The 22,891-nt window shown below is 41.5% G+C and overlaps 1 protein-coding gene across 2 annotated transcripts; it reads right to left on the bottom strand.

Moving 5' to 3' along the window:
* Positions 1 to 1,682: 1,682 nt before the first annotated feature.
* Positions 1,683 to 22,870, bottom strand: dnai3 (dynein axonemal intermediate chain 3). 2 transcript variants are annotated; one of them, XM_047343050.1, is made up of 24 exons: positions 22,659 to 22,870; positions 21,906 to 22,013; positions 21,002 to 21,079; positions 20,856 to 20,894; positions 18,754 to 18,938; positions 18,205 to 18,309; positions 17,779 to 17,910; positions 17,494 to 17,690; positions 17,086 to 17,202; positions 16,089 to 16,285; positions 15,193 to 15,311; positions 14,441 to 14,530; positions 13,720 to 13,809; positions 11,686 to 11,805; positions 10,617 to 10,690; positions 9,857 to 10,010; positions 9,281 to 9,377; positions 6,744 to 6,868; positions 6,183 to 6,243; positions 5,683 to 5,813; positions 5,227 to 5,434; positions 4,302 to 4,393; positions 3,546 to 3,662; positions 1,683 to 2,378 (listed from the first exon to the last, which is right to left on the bottom strand). In XM_047343050.1, the coding sequence occupies exons 3-24, from the start codon at positions 21,045 to 21,047 to the stop codon at positions 2,265 to 2,267; spliced, it is 2,610 nt and encodes an 869-aa protein (XP_047199006.1). In that variant the 5' UTR covers positions 21,048 to 21,079; positions 21,906 to 22,013; positions 22,659 to 22,870; the 3' UTR covers positions 1,683 to 2,264. The 2 variants fall into 2 exon arrangements, with proteins under 2 accessions (XP_047199006.1, XP_047199007.1); XM_047343051.1 differs by lacking the exon at positions 21,906 to 22,013.
* Between the last annotated feature and the right edge of the window lie 21 nt (positions 22,871 to 22,891).

Genomic DNA, 22,891 nt, shown 5'->3' with positions numbered 1-22,891 from the left:
TGTCAAAGAGGATTTGAAACGGTCCGTTCCAACAGGAGCACGGGAGCAGGGGAGTAGGGGAGTAGTAAACAATGATCGTTCATACCCACAAGTAGCTCTGAGGCAAAAAAACTAATTTCCTCTTTAATATCGGTTCAGTTAGACTCTTAAATTAAACATTTGCTTCCACCAGACTGTTTTCCAGTTCTGAGAATGCCGTTTCCTTTGCAGTGTTGTTGCAACGTGCAGCTCTCCGGCTCTCTGGACTCCATTAGTTTCGCTCCTTCATGGGGATAAAACAAGGACACCTCGGAGTGCTGGGCCCACCTCAGGTCAAGAGCAGTCCGGCAAACCTATAGTCGCAAGTGACAGCCGGTATCCTGCCAGAAAAGAGGCTGGAGGGACGGAGGGACGGAGGGAGCAGTGTGGGGGGGGGCTGCATAATATAGGGGCAGCTGTCTAATGCCAGGTTTTCACACTGAGTCCGAGATGGCTCAAAAGAAACGAGGGGAGAGAGAGAGGACAGAGAGAAGAGGTGAACGACAGCAATCCAAATGGTATTGATGGCTGAGAGGGGGGAAAATGGGGACGACTTCACTCCGGCCATGACTCATTCACGTGGACGGTCCTGTCACAGAGCGGAGGGGGTGGTGGGAGGTGAAGAAAGGGCCGGTGTGAGGGTGTGCACGCAGGCAGGCGTCCATGTGGCCCCTGAGGCACCGAGGAGGCCCCGGTGACAAAGGGGGCCTTTGCTTTCCAGTCCTTCCCTCCTCAAGGCGTTCTGGGAATTCTGTTTTGCTGCCCGGGTTTTCCTCTGCGGAGCCTCTCACTTTCTCCCAGGCCGGCTCAGGAATGTGCCTTGTGCAAACCAACACACACACACACACACACACACACACACACACACACACACACACACACACACACACACACACACACACACACACACACACACACACACACACACACACACACACACACACACACACACACACACACACACAGGGATTGTCTTCACCCTCATTTGGTTGGTTATTATCGTAATGACGGATGCAAAGATTGTTTTGCAATCTCAGAAGCTCCCTACAACGTAAACACTTTTGCAGTTGCACAGACAACATGCACAGACACATTTTGCAGGTTAAGCTCCGCTGCTCAACACTCACGCTTCCTTTAATGTTTTTTGAGTGACAGCCACAAACCCAAAGAGCCACACAGGCACGACGGGTTTTCACCACGCTCATTTTTCCTCATTTGATTTCTTCATCCAAGTCCAAGGGATTTCACAAGCAAAAAAAAAAAAAAGCCTGTGTATCCAGGATGGATCGCCTGCGGTCTAATATTTTTTTTAGCACCAATTCTTCAAAGTTTTTAAGCCAAGTCCTGGGAAACAATGTGAGCAGGTGCTGAGCAGGAGGGGCTGTAAATCTGGCCTGGCGAATTAAGCCATTGCCTTGGCATTGTTCTGGCCGGCCCCTTAGCTGATCCTGCTGGGGAGGTGGGGTGGGGTGGGGCGGAGTGAGGGTCTGCGGACTAAATCTCCCGACATGGGGGCACCCTGCATATTTCACACATGTCAACTGACCTGGAGCCAGCTGCAGGCGAGAGGGATTCAGCTCGACACAAACATGTCACGTCACAGGTCGCGCAGGAAAGAGACTGATGCTCGACGACAAGCTTTAGAAGAAAACTGAGGTTTCCTCTGAGGAAGTGATCGTTCTCGTGAACTTTTTAATGTCAGAATTACACGTTAACATCTGGTGGGAAAGATAATCTAAACAGGAATTTGTCAAATTTGTCAGGCTACATTTCATCACAGTCAAGAAACCTTATCAGAGGCTGGTGGTCGGTTTCATTAGTTGACCCTTGACCTCATAACAGATCAGGTGACCAGGGCGCTGCTGTGGAATGTCCCCCTGCTTTTCATTTTCTAATTTCAAAGCTCCCAACAGTTTGTCATTTTATCTGAACCTCCCAAGGTCTTCACAAGCCTGCACCATCTGTGTGTGTGTGTGTGTGTGTGTGTGTGTGTGTGTGTGTGTGTGTGTGTGTGTGTGTGTGTGTGTGTACTCATTTTTGTTGCCTCTTTAGGACCCTTTCCAGTATCAACACTGACCTTGTCAGGACCAATAGATCGCATGGGAACCAAAGTCGGGTCCTAATGAGGCAAAACATCAACGTCCTGGTTAAGGTTACTAGTGAGATTTTGGTCTTCCAGAATGAATGGATGTCAATGCAGTGTCCTAACAATATGTATGTATGTGTGTGTGAGACCGGATGTGATATTAGGCCTCTTGTGTGTCTGCCTTCATGATGCTTTCCTCCAGAACCAGATATTCCTTGTACTCCTTCAAGTGTGTGTCGTCCTCCTTCTGCAGGGACTTCGGTGGCTGTTTTGGCTAATTGGGACAGAGGAGAATTACTGAATCACTTTGTGGCTTCAGGAAAGACGTGAAATGCAAAAATACTGTGGGTCTATAACGTTATTGATCATATAAGATCATAGTGTTTGTTGGACGGCTTATTTTTCAGCAGGATTACGCAAAAACCACTGAACTGATTTCCCTCGAAACTTGGTGGAAAGATGGTATGTGGCCCAAGAAAGAACTCAAACTATTATTGTTACAGATCAGGGTCAGATTGGATCATTTTAACTAACAGAAAAGAAATATTTAGGGGACCGGTATTTATTGTTGGGCCTTGGTGGAGGTTTACTCTACTGAGTTATAGTAAGTTTTGGCAAATCAAATTTAGGCTAAGCCAATATTTAAAAATGCACAAATTACCCTACTGTGTAAGTATTATTCTATCCTTGCCTCCCTCACCAGAGGAAAATATTTCTTAAAGAACCATTTGTCAAATGATTCATTCTTTATTCAATAAATCCCTGTGGAGAAACAAACCTTGTGAAGGAAACAGTACATGAGGGAAATATGTGCTTGTTTGGAGGAGAGAGGAGAACATTAAAAGCGTCTGCAGTTAGCAGACAGACTGATGTTACTGTCCCCGATGCAGAGGATCAAATGAGGAGCTAGATGAATTAAATATGAGGGGCGAGAGAATTAGAGACAGAGAGACGGGCGACCTAATTCAGCTTTTTCCAGAGTCAACTTTGAATCTGTGTTCACACTATTAACTGATATGAAAGGTTTGTGAATCCTAATGTTCGTCCCGTTCAGAGGTCGTCAACACCAGAGGCTGCGAGTGATGTCAGAGAGCAGCTGAGGACACAAGGTCACACTCAAGGTCATTTTAAAGGCAAATATTGATCATCGTGCTTTTAGTGTGTCTAGTTTACATCGGTCAGTATGAGGATTCAAACTAACAACCCCTCCATTAACAACCTCACCTCTCTGGCGCTAAAGGTGTCAGTTTGCTCGAAGCACACTAGTTTGTATGAGGGACCACATCTGATGCACATGTCTTTATAGATTCTCATAGTTAAAAGTTTAAGTGGAAATCCGTTCAGTAGTTTTTCCATAAACCTGCTGAAAAACCAACAAACCAACAAACCAACAAACAGACAAAAACAACCTTTTATGTAGAATTAAAAATCCAGAACTCACCATTTGGTTTGTGAGCTCTTTAGCCTCCTTCTGCTCCGTTTCCCACAACGTCTCCCTCCTCAAGTAATCTTCCAACCTTGTTTTCTCCAGTTCAAAGTATTTCTTCAAATTCGAACTCTGCACACAGACACAGGAGACGGGGGCTGGTGAGCGACTTCAATGTACGATGTGTGTCGTTCAGGCAGCCATTGAATAAACTCATGAATACATCACAATTACTCTGCAGAGGTTCGGTGACCGTTTGATCACGTTTCATGGGCTTTTGTCAAGATACATGTTCAGAAAAGGTTTGGTCAGCAAATGATTTTTAAAATGGTGTTTATCTGTAAAACCTTCAACAGTGACAGTTGTAACAGGGTTTTCTTTGTGGGGCTGTGATGATGTTTATCTGCTCCGACAACAACAAGTGACCGAAAAACAAACCAGAAGCTTCTGATCCATGAAAATCCATTTGACTTTCATAAATCTGCATCCAATACTAATGTTTACTCATATAAAAAAAACACGTTTGCAGCGTCATGTTCTTTGAATTTTATCAAAACTAAGCATTTGTTTTCATTATAATTCTTATTTATAATTATTTAAATTATACGTTAGTGAGTAATTCCTTCTGGGTGTAATTAGCCACACCCCCACGCAGTAAACCATGTACAAGGCATTATGGCGACAGTTCTTCAGAGTTCAACACATAAATCATAAATTCCTTTAGCAGCTTCATATCTCTGCAGTAAAGCAGCACAGAGACACCGGTCTTACCTCGTTCTTGGAGGGAATGCAGAGTTTCTTTGGGATTTCAAAAACATGAACAACTCCAAGCTCGTCAGTCACAGCCAGGAAGTGCTGCTTGGCTGTAAAAAAAAAAATCCAGCAAATAAGCTAAAAGAAATCTCCAAACAAAGACCTCATCACTGAGACTGTGAAAATACAAAATAAAACAAACAGAGAGGCCGACAGGAGCAGCAGCAAGAGAAAGAGGTAGTTAAGGTTTTAGGGTTCATCTTGTGGTTGCAGCAGCATTTACTGTCACTTTCATTTACTGTCTGAAGGGTTCCCTAAATTAAATTCAAGACTTTGGTAAACTTTTCATAGCTCTGATAATTCAGTATCTTACTTTTTTGCTTTCATACCAGACAAAGTCCTGCTGTTTTTTTATTAAATACATAAATGTATTGACATATCACATTTATTTATCAGTGAATGTATATAATAGTAATTTGTAGTGTTCATACGTGACCTGGAAACAGATACAGATATAGATATAGATATAGATATAGATATAGATATAGATAGGCCTTCAGGGCACAGACCTAGGAGCCTTCATGAAGTGACTGTAAATATTTCTTGTTTTAAAGTTTCGGCCAGCAAAGAAAATTACCACAAAGACCAAGTTTAAGCAAAAAGTTTTCCAGCAGCAAAAACTTATAATGAATGTTCTTGTCTATTGCAGGCAAGAGAGAAATATTCCAGATCTTTGTAAATAAACATTAAGATGTATTAACACCTTAATAAATGAGACAGTATCAATACCCTAATACCTTCTCTGGCAGTTTTTGTAGGAAGTGAACGCAATGCTTTTTAAGACTTTCCAGGACGTGCAGATACCCTGTTGGTGAATTCATTATGATTTAATTTCTTTGAGCCTTTGGCTTCATGTTGTGCAGCAGAGGTACTAAGAACTCACGGGAGGCGATCCAGGGTGTGATGGAGGTAATCTTGGCGGTGGTGACATGTGCGTGGACCTGTATCGGCTCACCGGCCTTTTCCAGCAGGTTCCACACCTCAATGCTCCCGTCGTCTTTCCCAATGAAAAACACTGCTGGTCGGGTGAGGGACCAGCATCCCACGGTGCACGCCCGCTCGGAGCTTGGTGACACGATGATGGGGCCGTCCTGGATGTTGTGGAAGTACAAACAGGCAAATGGAGTCAGTGTATTTAACATGCACATCGTCTGCTATAAGCAACACATCAGACATATCAGGATGGACTGAAGGACTCATGTTAAAAGTCCAGGAAAGACCTTGATCTTTTGTGTTTTTTTCTGTTAATTCTAATTCAATCAAATACACATGCAGGATTTGAATTGGTTGCAGTGTTTTCTGCTGCTGTAGCTGAATCAATGTGAGGTCTTAATGTTACCATGACTCCCTCCTGCCAGATGGCAAACTTCCAGCCTCCCGTAGTCAAAATAACGTCTTTGAAGAAGGGCGACCGCGGTATCGTGTTTACCAACCAGCTATGGATGCTGAAACAGTTGAGGGGCTTGGTACCTTGGGGAGAGGAGGCAGATGCAGGAAGAGAACATTTGTGTTTTATTTGCCGTTAAAGGGGATTGAAATAAGATATTAATCCTCTGCCTCCTGTTCCTGCTTTATAAAATGTTTGAAAAAAGGATAAAATCCACACATCTAGAAGCTCCCGTTACAGAATCAGTCTGAGGAGGAGCCTTGTGCTCGAAAAGTCAATATGGCAAAAACAATTCCTTTCACATGAGCTTGAGGTGTACAGATCTTTTTTCAAATGTTCTGTGATATCTTTTTACTGGACGTGCATGTTGTTCTGATATTTTCTGCTTTATAAAATGATCAACAGACAAGACAAGAACACCGGTTAGGTTCCTGTAAGCAGAGAACACTCACTATGCAGCCGTCCAGACTCGTCCTTCTCCAGTTTCCAGTCAGTGTAAACAATCTCTCCATCCTGGTGATTAAAAAGAAATTAGAAATTATGAAGCATATTACAAGAAGATGTGGAATAAAACCGCACACTTCTCTTTAGTCTATTTACACTGCTGTGTAATTAATATGGCTCATAAAACTTGTTACAGATCCATATGAGAGAGATTAAATCATTTTTCCTGCAGTGAAGGAGCAGCAATAAATCCAACTCGACTCAACTTTTAAGGATGGTCACTTAATTAAACTGTTTTTGATTTCTGAAGCCTCATATTAACTTCAGTAAATTTTTTTAAATGGAACAAACACTTAGGATTTTGTCTCTCCTGTCTTTTACATGGAAAGCACAGCAGGATGTTATTTAGAATAAAGTATGAACAGAAACAATAACCTGCAGTTCATCTTTCATTTGAAATATCGTTTTTAAATACAGACATGAATCGTATAAATTTGAAGTTGGGTTTTGTACTTTCAGAAAAACATAGATGGTAAGAGTACAGTATTTGTTGCGATAGGAATGTTTACCTCTGTTCCAATATAGAGCTTGGTGTTGACATCTTCCAGAGTTGTGAGATTTTTGGCCGAGGGCAGTCTGAGCTGGCTGAAGTCTCGGGGGATCTCTGAGCTCTCATCATCTTCATCAGCTTCTTCTGTCAGGGACAACGACAAGAGAAAACATGCTCGTCATTAGGGAAAAACAGATAATACGCTGTAGAAAAACCTTCAGAAAATATTTTCCCATGTACAGAGGTAATTTAACATTTGCACAAAACCACAGAACCACAGAACATCTGTGTTTTTCAATGGTTAAATGGCTCATTCCTGATTTTCCTGCAGCTATTTCGGGTCTTGCGAGCAAAGCAAAACATCCAAAATATGCTTTGAACCAAAAGAAAATACAATAATGAGAGAAGAACCAGATAAAAACACAAGTGACATAGCACAGAACAATTAAAAAAAACTCTATTTATTTAAAGCAAGGGAGTAACTGAACAGAAGCATCGGTGCAGCGTGTTCTGTAATCTGACCATGAGCAAGGCCACAGGAGGAGGGGAGTAGGGAGGCGCAGGGGGGAGGTGAATGGGTTGGTAAGAGGGGACGCAAGGGTAATCGGAAAGAAAGAAGTAAAAGGTGGAGGTGGGAGTTGTGGCTAGTGGGGGGCAGTAAGGGGAGGGGTGGGATAGGCAGCGCTGGTGGGGATGGAGGATCCCTTTTCCATCACAAAAGCCCAACTGTCTGTCAGGGACAGTGCAGAACTGTCCGTTCACACACTCCCTTATCAAGGGGACACTCCCAGTCGAGTCTCAGCCTCACTCTGCTAGATTAGCTCTGGAAGGTCGGATCCCATTACCCAGTCACACATCCTCCAAATTCACTTTCCCCCCCCAGTTAAGATGTTTTTAAAGATATGAGACAGACGACACAGCCCAGCTACAGAACCAGTCAGAAACACTCATCATGATTAAAACCATTTGTTGCAACGAATGGAAGAACAGTTGGGCTTGGCACTGATGTGACGTGCTCCCAGTTTTAGCCAAGCAGCGTGCTGAGCTTAACGGGGAGCGCAATGTAGAAAAACCTGCCTACAAGCGCAAAGCAAGAGCAATAGTAAAAGCCTTGGAAATACATACTATACATGACATTTTATTTAAAACCAGGGGATCAATTAAAACAAGCACTAAAACAAGATGAGCTGGAGGTACAATAGGGTGAGATCAAAAATTGGAATCGCCCTAAGAGCCCTTGAAATGAGCTGCAGATTGTTATTCATGTGATTCCATGTTGCAGGTGCATGATGAGAAAAATGCGGATTTACCGAGCTCACTAAAAACAGTTGTCGCCTGCAGTGCTCGATGAGATAAGGGCCTCATAGATAAATAAAACCCAGTGTGCTTCTCGCCTAACAGAGAGAGAGAGAGAGAGAGAGGGCCATCCAAGCTTGGTTTATAATTCACAATAATAAGTGTTGGTTATAATAGTAGGTATATTTCACTTTTAGCACACTGCAGCTCAAATGTTGTTAAATCCCCACGAGGAGCTGCTTGCAAAACCTCGGTCTGTAAAACCATGTGGTGCTGTTGCAGGGGAAGGGTGGAGCTTCTCTTACACTGGCTACTACTGTAAGTGGAAGTAACTCCAGCATCAAGAAATGGCAAAAAGCCCAGAGCAAAAAGCTGAGTATAGAGCTCAGAAGCAAACGGCATAGTATTAATCAACATAAGTAAAATATCTTAAGTAGCAGCGTAGCATTAATCACACAGGGATTCATTAAAACCTTAATAACAGACTGCCTGAGGGCTGTTGGGGAAAAAAAACGCCGCAGATTTATTGCCTCAGTTAGTGAGCATATTAATTCTGCAACCAGCCACCAAAGCTGTGTTTACGGAGACAGACCTTCAGCCAGACAAAGACAGGTCTCTTCTTGACCAGCCAGGACACACACGATCATCTTCTGGCCCCCGAGGAGCCTGGGCAGCATATTGCAAAGAGCTGACAGTCGGCAGGGCTAATGCTCCGCAACTGTGAGCGCCTTGTTTTGAAAGTATCACTTAATAAAGTGCTATGAAACTGGAGTAAAGAGGAGGGAAATAGACAGAGAAAGAGAATACCCGGGGGCCAAGTCCAGCCTGCTCCACTGATCACTGGGCTCAACCATCCGAGGCAGAGTTAAAGAATCCAAGTCCCCCACAAATAGACTTGTAGTCATGCACACTTCTATCAGACAGGAGATGGTTCTGTTTCTAATGTTAGTTATCTTGTTGCATCAGCTTTTAACACAAAGATTCTGAATCTAGATATTACACAATTTGTCTGGATCTTTCGAAGAGTTCAAAAGGAAAACTCAGTTTTTCTGTTTATATTATATCTGTCTGAGTGTTTGAAGTTTTGATCAAACTGTCTCTTGCTTTCAAGAAGTGACTAAAAGTCTGTGTGAATTTATTATAGGGCTACAACTTACTGTACAAATGATTATAAAATGAGAGATGCTCATGGAGAGAGATGGTGCGAGCGACAGAATGAAATGAACCCAGACAGCCTCAAGGGTGAATGTAATCCCTCACCTGTGTTTCTGTCTGTGTTTCCACTACAGGTGTAGTGTTGGAAGTTGAATTTCAAAGGAGCGTATTCTCCGCTGGTATTAATATTTGGCAGCAAAACCTGAAACATTAAAGAGGAGAAGACAACTTTTAACAACTGAAGAACTGACAGACACTAAGTGTTGTGTTGTGGTTACAGAGACACTGGAGGTCGGTCAGAGTTGGTGGTAAAAAGTATAAACAGTGCCCCTACGTGTATAGCATCACATTAAAAGCAGTGCAGCAGCGCAACAATCATGATTTTTGTTTAAATTTGAATGACGAACAACATTTTATAACAATTTCAGAACATTTTACACAGCAAAAGGCAGCAAAATGTTCTAACTTTCTACATTTCATCAGATAGGAAACAAAGAAAATATACTGAATGTTCCTAAATGAAATCAAATATTATAAAAATGGGTGAATACTAGGCAGACTGCTATGCTTCCCTTAAAATGTACAATATCACTGCTTCAAACTCCTTCATTATAACGTACTATACATATCACCCTATAGTAAACATTGAGTTTGATATTGCACCGCTGAACCCTGCAGTACCCTGCATAGTGGTTTCCATGTGCGGTCCAGGTGTTTGAAAGTGTCAGGGACACTGTAGGGAGTCATCTGGGCCTTCTGATCCGGAGTCTGCTTCCTGACTGACGCTGGCTGGTTCAACAGTTTTGGCAGTCGCACGTCCCAGAACATTATAGAGCTTCACAGAAACAGAGAGACACACACATGTTGCTTAACACTGGAATTATTATTAAACCTAAATTTCTGCATAAACTTAACTTGTATCTTTAATACCTTTCTTTAAACACAATGCCCAGACTTATTTTTGTACTTTTACTCAAGGAAAACTTTGAAAACTTGACTTTTACTTCAGGGTATTTCTCCACTGAGGTACAGCAACTTTTATTTGTGAACTTAGACTTGTGTACCCAAGTACATCTGCCATCACTGCCCCCAAGTGGAAGAAATGTACACTACAGTAACAAAAACACCAGTAAAAACAAATGCAGCTCTGCTTGTGTGACATTAATGGCAGTTTCAGTGAGTGTATATTAATAATAAAGTTAATAAAAACAATTATTTTGTTATTTTAGTGTTGAAAATCGATTTTAATTCAATGATCTATACAAATTAAGTTTAACTGATTGGTTGTGTGGATTAAAAATCAGTCACAGGTATTTCTAAAACCATTAGCTACTACAGCACATTCACACAAACAGGCAAACCTGAACTATATTTGGCTCCAATCTGACACCATTTCCCACATGTAACATCTGAATTGAGCGTGTTTCTATATATAACCTACCAGTCAGGAGAGCAGGTGACGACCTGAACTGAAGTTTTATACTTGTTCTCCACTGGTATACCCATCCTGGTCACCTAATCACACAGAGAGTTACAAAATCAACAAATGTCTGTGTCAGACCATAGGCGGGACGAAAACCATAACGTCTTCATTGTTTCATGAGGAAGATTTCAGAAACACTCAGCAATATGTGTGGCTTCTGGAGACTGAGAGAATCTGAAGACTGAGCGAGGTCATAGGTCATTATTAGGATTATTTGTATGGCGGCTAGTTTTACTGTACACACTTGTATTTGTACTTTCACACACTTCTGCATATTCTCCCTGTTGAAGAATGTCACTTCAGGTAAATACATTTATATGGTTATTCTGTACAGAACATTAAAGGAGTGTATTTTTGTTCTGGGCCACTATTTTGAGACAAACGCTTGCGTGGAATAATAACTGCAGATTTTAGAAACAGTAAAAACTGACTGTACAAGTGCTAACAATAGTGGAATTCATTTTCTGTTCTGTATCATTTTCATTATTACTTTTGTTCTCTCTGACAGTGTAACCAAACTTACCAATGTCACCTCCTGTTGAATATAATAATTCCTATTTCCGACGTATTTTTAAGTCTGGCAGTCATAGCCTTTTTTCCACCCTGACTACAGTGACTTCACTGTGCCCCATATTGCCTTAGCTGCTGTTATACCCTTTTAAATTCAAGTGGCTTTTAAACAGAGTCAGATAAAAAGTCCATTAGAGAAGTAAATATTACAAGAGACCGGAGCCTTTAAGTGTTAAAAGTTTTTGTATTGATTCAAGTCTACACCAGCTGCCTCTCTTAAGTTGGAAACTATGTCACTGTGTTTACATTGGATGCGATAAAAGAGGTCTTAAGATCAAGAAAACATGAAAGAATGATTTGATATCAAAGTGCGGCCGTGTGGTTACGAAGTCAAATGAAAAGCTGAATCATCTTGTGGAAGTTTATCGCACCTGCCGGCTGTACACCTAGTGTGAACTTTCAAATAATAATACATGTTGATTCCTCCGACCCCCTCCCCCCCTTTGGTTCTGCGTACCTCAAACGTTGGTGGCAGCCACTGCACATCCGTGATTGGTGCTTTGTGGCTGCTCTCCACCGCAGACACTGCACAGAGGCGCACGACAGGAGTCTTGCTCTCTTTGTTGTCGTCGAGTTCCTGGTGGGAGGTCAGACACAAAGGGCATGGCATGTATTGTACAGTGACAGATCAATTTAAACACAAGACTTAAATGTGCACAGATGACATCCTAAAAGGAACCTGCAGTATAACAATAGATCACTTGAGTAAATTCGGTAAAATCTGTGAAAATGACACAAAAGAAAAAAGGCGTCCTATCGCACAAGGTTAAGGAAAATGGGTCCACGCTGAAAAAATCATTCAAGTTTGTGTGTAATCCTGCAGATTCACTCTTAAGGAATTTTAAGAAACATTTCCAGGAAATTAGTTGGAAAATACAGGATATTTAAAGATAGTTTTACAGATTTCAGTCACTGCATCATTAGACTGCTGCTTGTATATGAAGGTGGCAGTATATAGAGCACATTATGGCACATAGTTGAAATACTGGATCCGAACCCTGGCAAAAAGATAAAGCAGCCCAACACTTACACAACTCTAAACGTCTGCACCTCCACCATAATGTCATGTTTCTGTGCTTTTATATGGCAGAGTTATTTTTTCCACGTCTGTCCGTCTGTTTGTTTGGTTGTTTGTTTCTTATTTGGTTGGTTGTCAGCACGATTACACAAACACCACTGAATGGATTTCCACAAAACTTGGTGGACGGATGGAACGATTTCTGGCACATTCAGGGGACTGATATCTGTGTGTGCAGGTTAATGTGACTGAAATAACTGGTTCACAACATCTACTGTTGCAAAAACCTGAACGCACAAGTGCAGCCAAGTGGTAGACTACACCTGTGGTTGGATTTATTATGTACCATGGTGTGAACCGAACACAAATCTTTACAGGAGGATTTTAATTCTTCTTTTATCTGATAAGCTTGCAACAGGTGCTGGTGCAGCGCAGCTTTCACAGCACTCAAAGCCTTTTAGCTGATACAACTGCCACTGTTTACACTGCAAACACCGGGGAGGGCAGTGATCTGATTTGCTTGTGTATTATCTTCCACGGGGACAAACTATAGTAGATGGAGGGCTTGTGTAACAGCTGGAGTATGTGAGCCCGCGCTGATGCTGTTGACTCTGGGGAATGAAGAGCAAACAGGGACAAAGGGAATAGGGCGAGGAACGGAGGGCGGAGGAGTGGAAAGCAAAAAGAGAAGGACGAAGTGAGGAGAAGGGATGGAGACAGCTGCTCCACTGTAGAGGCAATAAAAACACACAATGCAAATAGGGGCTGGGTGATGGGGGCATATGTGTCTATTTAAATATGGCAGTCAGGTGGAAGTTGTCAGTGGAGGTCAGGCTTTAAGGGACAAAAGCATTTTAATATCTGGTGTTCCAGTGTCTCCACAGGCTACGGTGGATTGAATTTAATTGCTGTGTTGTGGGTTTAAACCTATTGTCATATATCATTACCTCTCTCTTCCCAACTTTGTCTTTATTCGTCTATATCACTATTACTCTTTTTATTCTGTTATCTCCCTTAACTCTGACTGAGCTGTTTGTAAGCAGCCTGATAGGCGGCTGTTATTCGGCAGTGTGGTCATATAATGATAAAAACTTGCTGCTTTGAGATTTACTCTTGGCATTAGTATGTTTGTGGAACGCGTTTTGACAGCTGAGGCTGGCTTGAAAAGGACCATCAGGCCACGGCATTCCCAGCTAATGAAAGGGTGAGGATGAGGACAGAACTTAGAAGTCAACGTATCATCATCTCACTCTGTCATGCAGCACCACCGAGGAACGCGGCCTGTCTTTACGGCGAATTAGATGCAAGCTTTGATTCACCGAGGACCCACACTTGGATAAACCGAGCTGACATCATCTCTTGCTAAAGAATTATGGTACCTGATGCCACATGTAATACACCAACACAGATAAAGAACACCATGTATTATGGTATCAACATTGAGCACATTGAAGGCAGGATATGGGTACTTACGAAGGTGTCAGTGTTGGCGGAGACCTTTTTATCACTTGACTGTGCTCTCTGTAAGTGCATGACGTGACCAGAAATGTCCCATAATACAACCTGAGACAAAAACACCAACAATTATTATTTACTGAGAATCGAAATCTGAGACTACTTCTGATAATATGTCTGATAAAAAATAGAAACAAAAGAGGGGAAACGATTTGGTGTAAATGACAGAAAAACTACAGTGTTTACCATAGAAATTATGCAGACTGTGGCGGTAGCGTGGGGGCACTTGCACATGCACACATGTTCGCTCTTACATGCAACAAACCCCGAGTGACAGGTACAAGAGAAGTTGTCATGTTTGAGAGAACTGCATCGAATGCCACTCGTCGCAGGTACCCACACAGCAGTTGAAACCATGAGGTCTGGCTGTTTTGCATGAATGGTAATAACTTTACGGACGAGAACAAGGCAAATAGCGCTGCACACAGCAAGGAATCGATGAAACAAAACACTAACCTAGAGATATTATAAGAAGTGTCCATGTTTGTAGTTCATTGTGAAACTGTGGCTGGACAAATTTTAAATACAGTGGGCCACCACAGTCAAGATAATTAATTGGATACACCGGCCTTTTTTGATAAATCTTAAAAGGAAAAGTGACAAAGCAATGAGCTACAAAAACAACTTCAGGCCTGAAAAGTAAGACGGCAGAGATACAGAGCAGAGTGAAAGTCTGCACCTGGCCATTCCTGCAGCCGCCAACAATAATATTTGGATCCGAGGGGCAGAACTCAAAGGCGTAAATGTCATCTGGGCACTCCAGCAGCAACTGCGAAAAAACCACACAAAAAAACCACACATAAAAACCACATACAAAGGGCAGGAATATAATATTTCAAAGCACACATTTCCATATTGGGTGCTGGCCATCCTGATATTTATTTATTCTAGACTCTCCATTCAAAGTTAAGCTTTTAATCCACCAACCAAGTGCATACAGGAGATTCCATTTCATCAGACATAAGGGGAAAGAGACCCAAGAGGGAGAGGATAGTATGACAGTAATTTTTTAGCCTGATGTTTAAATCAGCTTGAGTTAAAATTAGCTGCATAACCAGACAGCAGCACTTTACTCAGTAAGACGATAAATATATTTATTTCAGTAATATAACATATCTAGTTTCCTCTACACGGGATCATCTGCAACTCAGATCACTGCTCCAGCAGACGGTGAAACCAGAGTATGACACATGCACCAGTGAAGGCATACGTCATGCGGAACTCATATTACTTTTGAGTGATTTAGCAGATCAGTTCTATTGATTTAGTGCCTGGGTCAAATCAATGGAGCCTCTCAAATTTTCCTAAAGCAAATAAAGGTCTTGGATGACGGCACACAGCAAATCCTTCCAGACATTTCTTATTAGAAAAAAAGTGTATGAGGCTCATGGCTTTCATGTAGATGGGTGTTTACCCATGCATTTTCTATACCTGGGGATGATAGGGATTAGAGAAGCAAAAGAAGACAATGTGAGAAGGTCTGACATCAGGCGAAGTCGACTCTTTAGACCGCTGCTCCTTTTTCTCTGTAAACGCCACAGCTATCACACCTACCACATCAAACAACACAACGTGCAAAGAATCAGAGAGACAGAAAAAACAAACATGTTTTAACTTAACTGATTAAAAAATTGCTGGATCAACTTTCATGCCTTTTTTTTTAATGAAATATATATTTGTGCTGATCACATGTTTTAACACTGTTATTATTATTCTGGCTCTTTCTGAAGAATGCTGTATGAGTAATGACAGCTGGCCAACATTACAAAGGGGTAGTTATGACCAATAATACTTTCCAATAGTAGAGGATTTAAAATTGTACCACTTCAATGAATGTCATTGATGGATGTTTGTAGTATTGCCTTGTAGATATTTCCAAACCTAATGTCATGAAAAACATATCATGCACAAAAATAAAGGCTCTGCATGGTATTGCTATCAACCTCAATTGCTCTGGCATTGAAAATAGGTGAAGTAATGACCACAACCATGGTAGCAACGTGCCACCGATACAAATACTCCTTCGGTCATGAGTCAGAAAAATTTACACTCGGACATTCATCAATGTGATTTGATTTACGTAAAATTATAGGTACAATCCAACCAAATCCATTTTATTTGTATTTTTACTTTTTCAAATTCCCATCCACAACCATGGATGAGGATGGGTTTATGACCTATACTGCAGCCAGGCACTAGGGGGCAATCAAGATGCTTTGGCTTCACTTTTGGGGAGCTGACATGTTGCCCATTTTCATATCCAGTCAACAGTGAATATTTTGTGTGAGAAAATGTCCACGTTGCCTGAGTGGGATTTGTGGACTTACCATAGATAGTCGGGTGCCAGTTGATGCAGCTGATTTTTCTGTCCTTCGAGTACTTCTGGTCCGCGAAGGACTGATAAAGCATCAATTCTGCACAATCCTTCCCAGACCAGTCGCCGTCTTCAGGGCCTGTCCCCAGAGCCCTCCAGTCATCATGGAACACATTCATAATCTCTTCCTGCTGTAGGGCTACTAACATTCTGCAACACAAACAAAAAATGATTTTAGGTGACAAAACTTTTTTAAAACTTAAGCATGTTTCTCCATAGCTGCAGTGCAAATAGCTTCCACTCATGATTATGATATATCTCTTACCTGGACACAAGGTAAGAGAGACCACAAAATAAATATGATGGAGTACGAGAGAGACTGAGAACAGTAAGTATCAAGAGCCTGGAGGAACTACAACTCTACAGTTTGATTGTTTAAATACACGGTTTGTGCAGGTTTCAACAAGATAAACTTAAGACTGTCTCAAGTCCATAATTCATGAAAATGAAGACCTATGTCAAGTATGACAGATGTGAAGGAATATTTGAGCGTCCCCATAATTGAAGATAAGAAGTAGCTGGTACGGAATAAACCTTGATGCGGTATGTTATCTCTCAGACTATAGACATGTTTCCATAGTCCTTCCCACAGTCAAGCCTGTTTGCAGTTTTATTACAGCATACTAATATCTGTATCGTTTAAAAAGAACTACAACACACATTACAAACTATCTATGCCAGCAAAAAATGTTATTTTAAAGCACGACAGAAGTAGCATTGGATGAACGTTTATATACTAAGACCTATATAAATGTGTTTAAGACCTAGAACATAATAATTATTCAGATTATTGAATTTTAGAACTTTCAAGACTCCAACGAAACCCCGTAAATAGCTCAATGATAGTCTTTGTGTATATTATGTTCCTAAAGTGGTAATAATGAATGGATATGATTAACCTATGGCTGACGTAGAAATGTATGAGTTTGAACTTTCAGTGGACGACTTACCTGAGAACCACTGAGTTGCAAAAATCCTTCAGTCTCTCACTTTGGAGGATATTGTCTTTTTCTTCTTCACTGAACTCTCTCGGGTTGTACTGGGTGCACATATTCTTCCGGCACTTCCTGTAGAATGGACATAAGGTGCTCAACACAAATTCGTTTGTTTTGATGCAGTTCCTATTAACTAGAGAAAATGTATATGGTGAATGCATCGATAAAATAAGGCAAAATAACCGGGACAATTTAAGTAGAAGGCACGAACAAATGAATTGCAGACCAATACTTTCACTTAATGTTAACATTTCATTTTCCCAGTGCAATGAAACGACAACCAGATGTTGGCAGAAACTTGTAAGTGCTTTTTTTCTCCTTGTAGAACAAATCCATACAATGATTGGTGATTTGCAGGCCTACCACTGTGTCTGGGCACTGCTGCTCTGCAGTGTGGGAGCAGCCTGTATCCCACAGTCTCTCTGTATCCACTTGATGCTGAATCTGCTGTCTTCATATGAAGGACACCCCAGGTTGCCATGCTTATCATCTGCGGCGTTGCGGTCGGAAAAACTGACTGGTGCTCGAATCTTTCTCTGCACTCTGAGCATGAAGCCCAGCTGATGACAAAAAGGACGCTGGGTGAAACGATATGATTTCATATGCTACATATTTAATGTTTTCTTTGTTATTAATATACTGCAGTACCTTTTCTCTGGTCTCTTTGACGGATTCATTCTCTATTTCCACCTCACTGCCAAGTGATATCCATTCCTTCGGCTCTGGGGTTTTATTGACTTCACATTCAATCTCTACTGGTTCTTCTTCAGGCTGTGGGGGCTTAACAAAGCAGAGAGAATTACATTAAAATAGAGAGAACTCAGAGCAAGGACAGGAAACTAAACTTGAAAATATATCAGCTAGCAAATCAAATGGTCAATCCAAATCTCTGACCTCTGATACCAGCCATTACTTAGCGATAAAAGATTAAACTGTATAAATAGCTCTGATATAAAAGGAAAGGGAATAATAGATATCACTTTAAGCCAAGTACTGAAGAGGGTGTAAGGGGGATTAAAAACGGGAACAACAAACGTGAACCTTGTTGCTAAAACCAAAATTACCACTTCTTACAGTGAGGAGGAGTTCCTTAGCTTCTGGTGTCACAACCAGGTAGAAGCACTGGCCATAAACGAAGTCTCTGTCAAAAACCAGCAAGATCTCATCTTCTGGGTAGTCCTGTCGACAGCAGAGAGGAAGCAGCGTCAGATTCACATCAGATAAATTAGTTTTTAATTCCCCATCATTTAGCTGTTTTGATTATTTGGATTAATTCTGACAACCACAAGGAAACTGTCTACAATAACCGTTTGATCAGATTAGCAAATGAGGGAGATGTCACTAAAACTGAAGGCTGTGTCCCAAATAAGAAAGTAAACATTGAGAAGACTTCACACACCCTCAGGACGCTCTGTGGCCTAATTAAAGTTATGTAGTTTAATAGTAAGAGCATCAATGCTTAGAAGTAAGAATGGTGGATTTATCCTAGATCAGACAATGAGGGAAAATTAGGTTAAACTGGTAACTGTCTGTTCCCACAGCCCTTAACTGAGGGCCTGCGTATCATCCCAGTGTCTTGTGGGTATTGACTGAGTGATCTCCATAAGAATGGGTCAACCTCACCAGCACTTTCTGCTTCGCAGGGCTGAAATCAGACACTGCAGCTCTTGTCTTCATGTCCTGTATGATGTCGGCCTTTTTCAGCAGCTTGTAAGGACTCTCGCTTGTTACGTCCTCATCTGCGAGGCAACCAAAGAGCTCCTGGGTCACCGATGTCAGGACCAGAGGGAAGATTTCCTCAGGGTGATCTAGATGAGATAGTTAACAATCAATATGGAGGACAGATCCATGTTAAAATCAGCTGGATGGATTCAAACCTCAAATTTCCTGAGCACGACTGACAAATACAGATGAGACTACATGGAAGAAGAAAGTCAATCTTAAGATAAAGATTTGATGTATGATGATGATAACTAGAAGGACACTCGGAGAGAACTTCATCAACATGCATATACATGTTTTGATATCAGAAACATTCAGATCATTAGGTTGCAAAAGTGAATGGGCTCTTCCTTGGCCCATACGCAACCCTTCCACCAAGTTTCAAGAAAATCGAATCAGTACTTTTTGTGTAATCCTGCTAACAGACAGACAGAGCAATGTAAACATATAAACTCCTGCGTTCACGGTCATTACCTATAGACTGTACTACAGATTATTTTCTGATCAACATCTCTAATCCTACACCTGCCTGTCTCTGCAGGGTGGACCACCCCACATGTACCTCAGGATGAAATGAAATCCTTGTGAAAAGCCTACACACAAGTTCCAAATTCTTGAAGGGGGGGGCGGCAGGTGGAACACAAGTCGATGATGCATAAATCCAAGACATAAACTGCTCAATTACAGACATAAACCAGAACTATATAAAACGGCAGCACTGCACCATCACCTCAACAAAGGTTTTCCCGCATAAGAAATCTATGTAGCCTCCTCCATATCTAAGTTCAGGCTCAGTCCAGGGCACACTGCCGTAAACAGGGCTCTGCATAATGATAGTTTTCCTCCTGCTTGTGGTCTCACTCTTCAAAGTCCTTCCACAAGGTTGCTGAGGAGACGCTGGGAATGCACAAGTACAGCTTAAGTAACCACTTCCCCAGCTGGGTGTGTCAACCCCTTCCACTCACACCACTTAGGCCTCGCACCGAATCATTGTAGTGGAAGAAAACTCACACCCCTCATTTCACACAGGCATGTGTCAACCGTGGCATTTGTATTCATGGGAAGTATTTGCTTGGAAATCAAAGAGACGGTGATGGGCCATGTTCCATAACCCATGAGCAATGCAATTAACTGCATTGGTTGGTTGGTCGGTTTAAATTTGTCAGGCCTCTTTACCCTCACATAATTTACCCAAAGCGAGCCAAGAATCTTCTTGATTGCATGTCAAAATAATATAATAACAGCATATCTTAACTCGGGGTCGTCTCCTCTGATACTGGTGAGGAAATTAAGAATATTAGTCATATCATTTATATCTGTGTTAGTAGGCCACCATGTTGTTACATGATGGGGATCAACCTCCTACAAGATTACATTTTGGGGTTAAAACCTGGTTAGGTTGGGGTTAGAGTAAATCACCAGGAAATGTAGTGAAAACAAAAAAAATCAGGATGTGTTCATTTTAGGAGGTCAAACCAATAAAACATACCTGCACTTATACTGGTGCTAGTATAAAAATGGATGAAATTGACAAATGAAATAGAGTCACTCTAAACCTAAGGAATGTTACAACCATTACTTTTAAACATCCACTAGAGCCGATGACCTAATCTTTAGTAAAAGGATACACTACACACTGGTGACCTGCCTTTGACCAAAAGCATGTTTTCAAGGTTGGTATGTAGAACGTAAACCAAACCTTGACAATGGGGCACCCACAGCTAAGCAGCCTGCCCAGAGGCTACGTAACAGTACACCCGTGATCACATCAGAATAATGCTCATCGTCTTTCTGACACCTCAAATAGCTCGCTGATTTTCAGTTTCTGCCATGTTTGTTACATCACTACTTGTGAAGACACTGTAAATTTCAAGCTTTGACTGCTAAATTTAAAGCTGTAAAATCGCCAGTTTTACTGGAATTGTTAATTTTTTGATGACGATGTGATAGCAAATGTGATTCACTGATGAATGAGAAGCAAAAAGTAGTTTATTTTCTCTTACCAGGCGTTTCTATAGGAGGAGGTGACTCAGCCTGCTTGCCTGAATGGAAAAATAACAGTCAGTTCAACCTTCTAAATACTGTGTTTCTCTGTTAGAAATATTCCTGAGTCACACACTAACATGAGTAGTAGTATTCAGACACTCACCCTTTGGTTTCTTCTTGCCTGCACTTTTTGGTTTCTTCGGTGGCATCTTGACTCTTAAGACAGCTCCACTAACAACATCTGAAAACAACATACAACATTACACAAAACACCAAACTTCACATTTGTATCTACACATTCGGAGTTTCACTGGGTGACTCATACAGGCTACATACACACAGTGGCAACACAGAGTACTTCCTGTCATTATAAATACACTTGGCGACATCTTGTGGAAGATAAGAGAGTTACCCTGCCATTTTACCGAGGTGATATAGAGGAAAAATCCAGAAGGGGCACGCTCAGATCGTGGCAGAGGCAGCTCGTAGAGGCACTTCTGGTGTCAACAGAAACTGCCACTGATATGTCAAGGTAGCTGCCTTTATTCCCACACTGTTTGGCATCTGCCTTTGTTGTCACACGGTTTGGCATCTGCCTCTGTTGCCACAAGTGTTTGTTGGACTCAAAATGAATCAAGGAAAGCTCCACATCTATCAGATCCACATGCATGATCTTGGTGTCTATGGATAGGCAAGAACTCGAAGACTGTATTCCCAGTATCAGTTACAGTGGGACTGATACTGTGTCTGAGTAAACTGTGATAAACCAACGAATAAATGGCCATTTTCATCCTTGCCTTAAATTCTAGATAAGATGGTGAATGATAGGGACATGAATATACATATGGAAATACCGGAATGTACAGATGGTAAAGCGGTGAAGTATCCACTTGTCACACATTGTTACAGTGCAAAGTAATAATGATGTCCTCAAAAGGTTTTTGACAACAGAACATCTAATATAGCCTACATACGTATCCAACAGTAATATCACTTAATTTTTAAATGCAGTTAAAAAAAAACACAATTACTAATCAATATGAGGACACAGAAAATAAGCTCTTTACCTTGTTTTCCTTGATCCTTAGGGAAATTCAGTGTGGGTAGCACGAGCACTCATCTACATTATGTGCTGATTGACAACTTCTTTTTCCATGGAGAGTGGATTTGTTTGGCTTTGAAAATAAATATTATTATGTTATTTGTTCTGTGTCGCTGTCAGGAGTCTGAAGTGTGGCACAGGCAAATATTAAGCCAACTAATGACACTTAGCTTAAAGCCCTGGGTTTGCTAGCCAACTAATGACACTTAGATAAATAGCTCGAGGATGGCTGGCTAAGTAATGACACTTAGATAAAGAGATTTGGGTTTGCTAGCTAACTAATGACACTTAGCTAAAGAGCCCTGGGTTTGCTAGCTAACTAATTATGCTTAGCTAAAGAGCTCTAGAATAGCTAGCTAACTAATGACACTTAGCTAAAGAGCTCTAGGATAACTAGCTAACTAATGACACTTAGCTAAAGAGCTCTAGGATAACTCGCTAACTAATGACACTTAGCTAAAGAGCTCCCGGTTAGCTAGCTAACTAATGACACTTAGCTAAAGAGCTCTAGGATAACTCGCTAACTAATGACACTTAGCTAAAGAGCTCTAGGATAACTAGCTAACTAATGACACTTAGCTAAAGAGCTCTAGGATAACTAGTCTTGTATTAGCATTACAACTGGGATGAATCAAAGCTTGAGCTGTTAGTAGTTGATATTAAACGCTGTTATATTAGAGAGAAACAGTTTAAAAGACGAATAAATAAGTTTCTTTACCGCTCGTTGAAACTTTAGCTTGAAGTCCCCTTCATACATTTGTTTGGTTGCCAGGGGTTACAGGAGCGGGAGGGGGAGGGGGGAGCGCTAACTGACAGCCCCAGGAGCCAATCGGATGTCAGGATTAGAACACCGCTCCCCCCTCAGCTACGTAACGTAACGTTCACCTGCGCGATTCTCGACGCAGTTTTGAGGAGTTTACCCACGAGCACCTTTGATCGTTACGTCAGAAC

Source organism: Hippoglossus stenolepis, chromosome 14 (assembly GCF_022539355.2).
Source record: "Hippoglossus stenolepis isolate QCI-W04-F060 chromosome 14, HSTE1.2, whole genome shotgun sequence".
Taxonomy (NCBI): domain Eukaryota; kingdom Metazoa; phylum Chordata; class Actinopteri; order Pleuronectiformes; family Pleuronectidae; genus Hippoglossus; species Hippoglossus stenolepis.
This window is presented reverse-complemented; position numbering and strand designations above follow the sequence as displayed.

Excerpts from the sequence above, each read along its gene's own strand:
- dnai3 (XM_047343050.1), bottom strand. The coding sequence starts at position 21,047 with ATGCCACCGAAGAAACCAAAAAGTGCAGGCAAGAAGAAACCAAAGG. Across the intron at positions 10,691-11,685 it reads GGCTGCCACCAACGTTTGAG|GTGACCAGGATGGGTATACC; the intron begins GTACGCAGAACC and ends CTGTGTGATTAG. Across the intron at positions 2,379-3,545 it reads AAGAGCTCACAAACCAAATG|CCAAAACAGCCACCGAAGTC; the intron begins GTGAGTTCTGGA and ends TGTCCCAATTAG.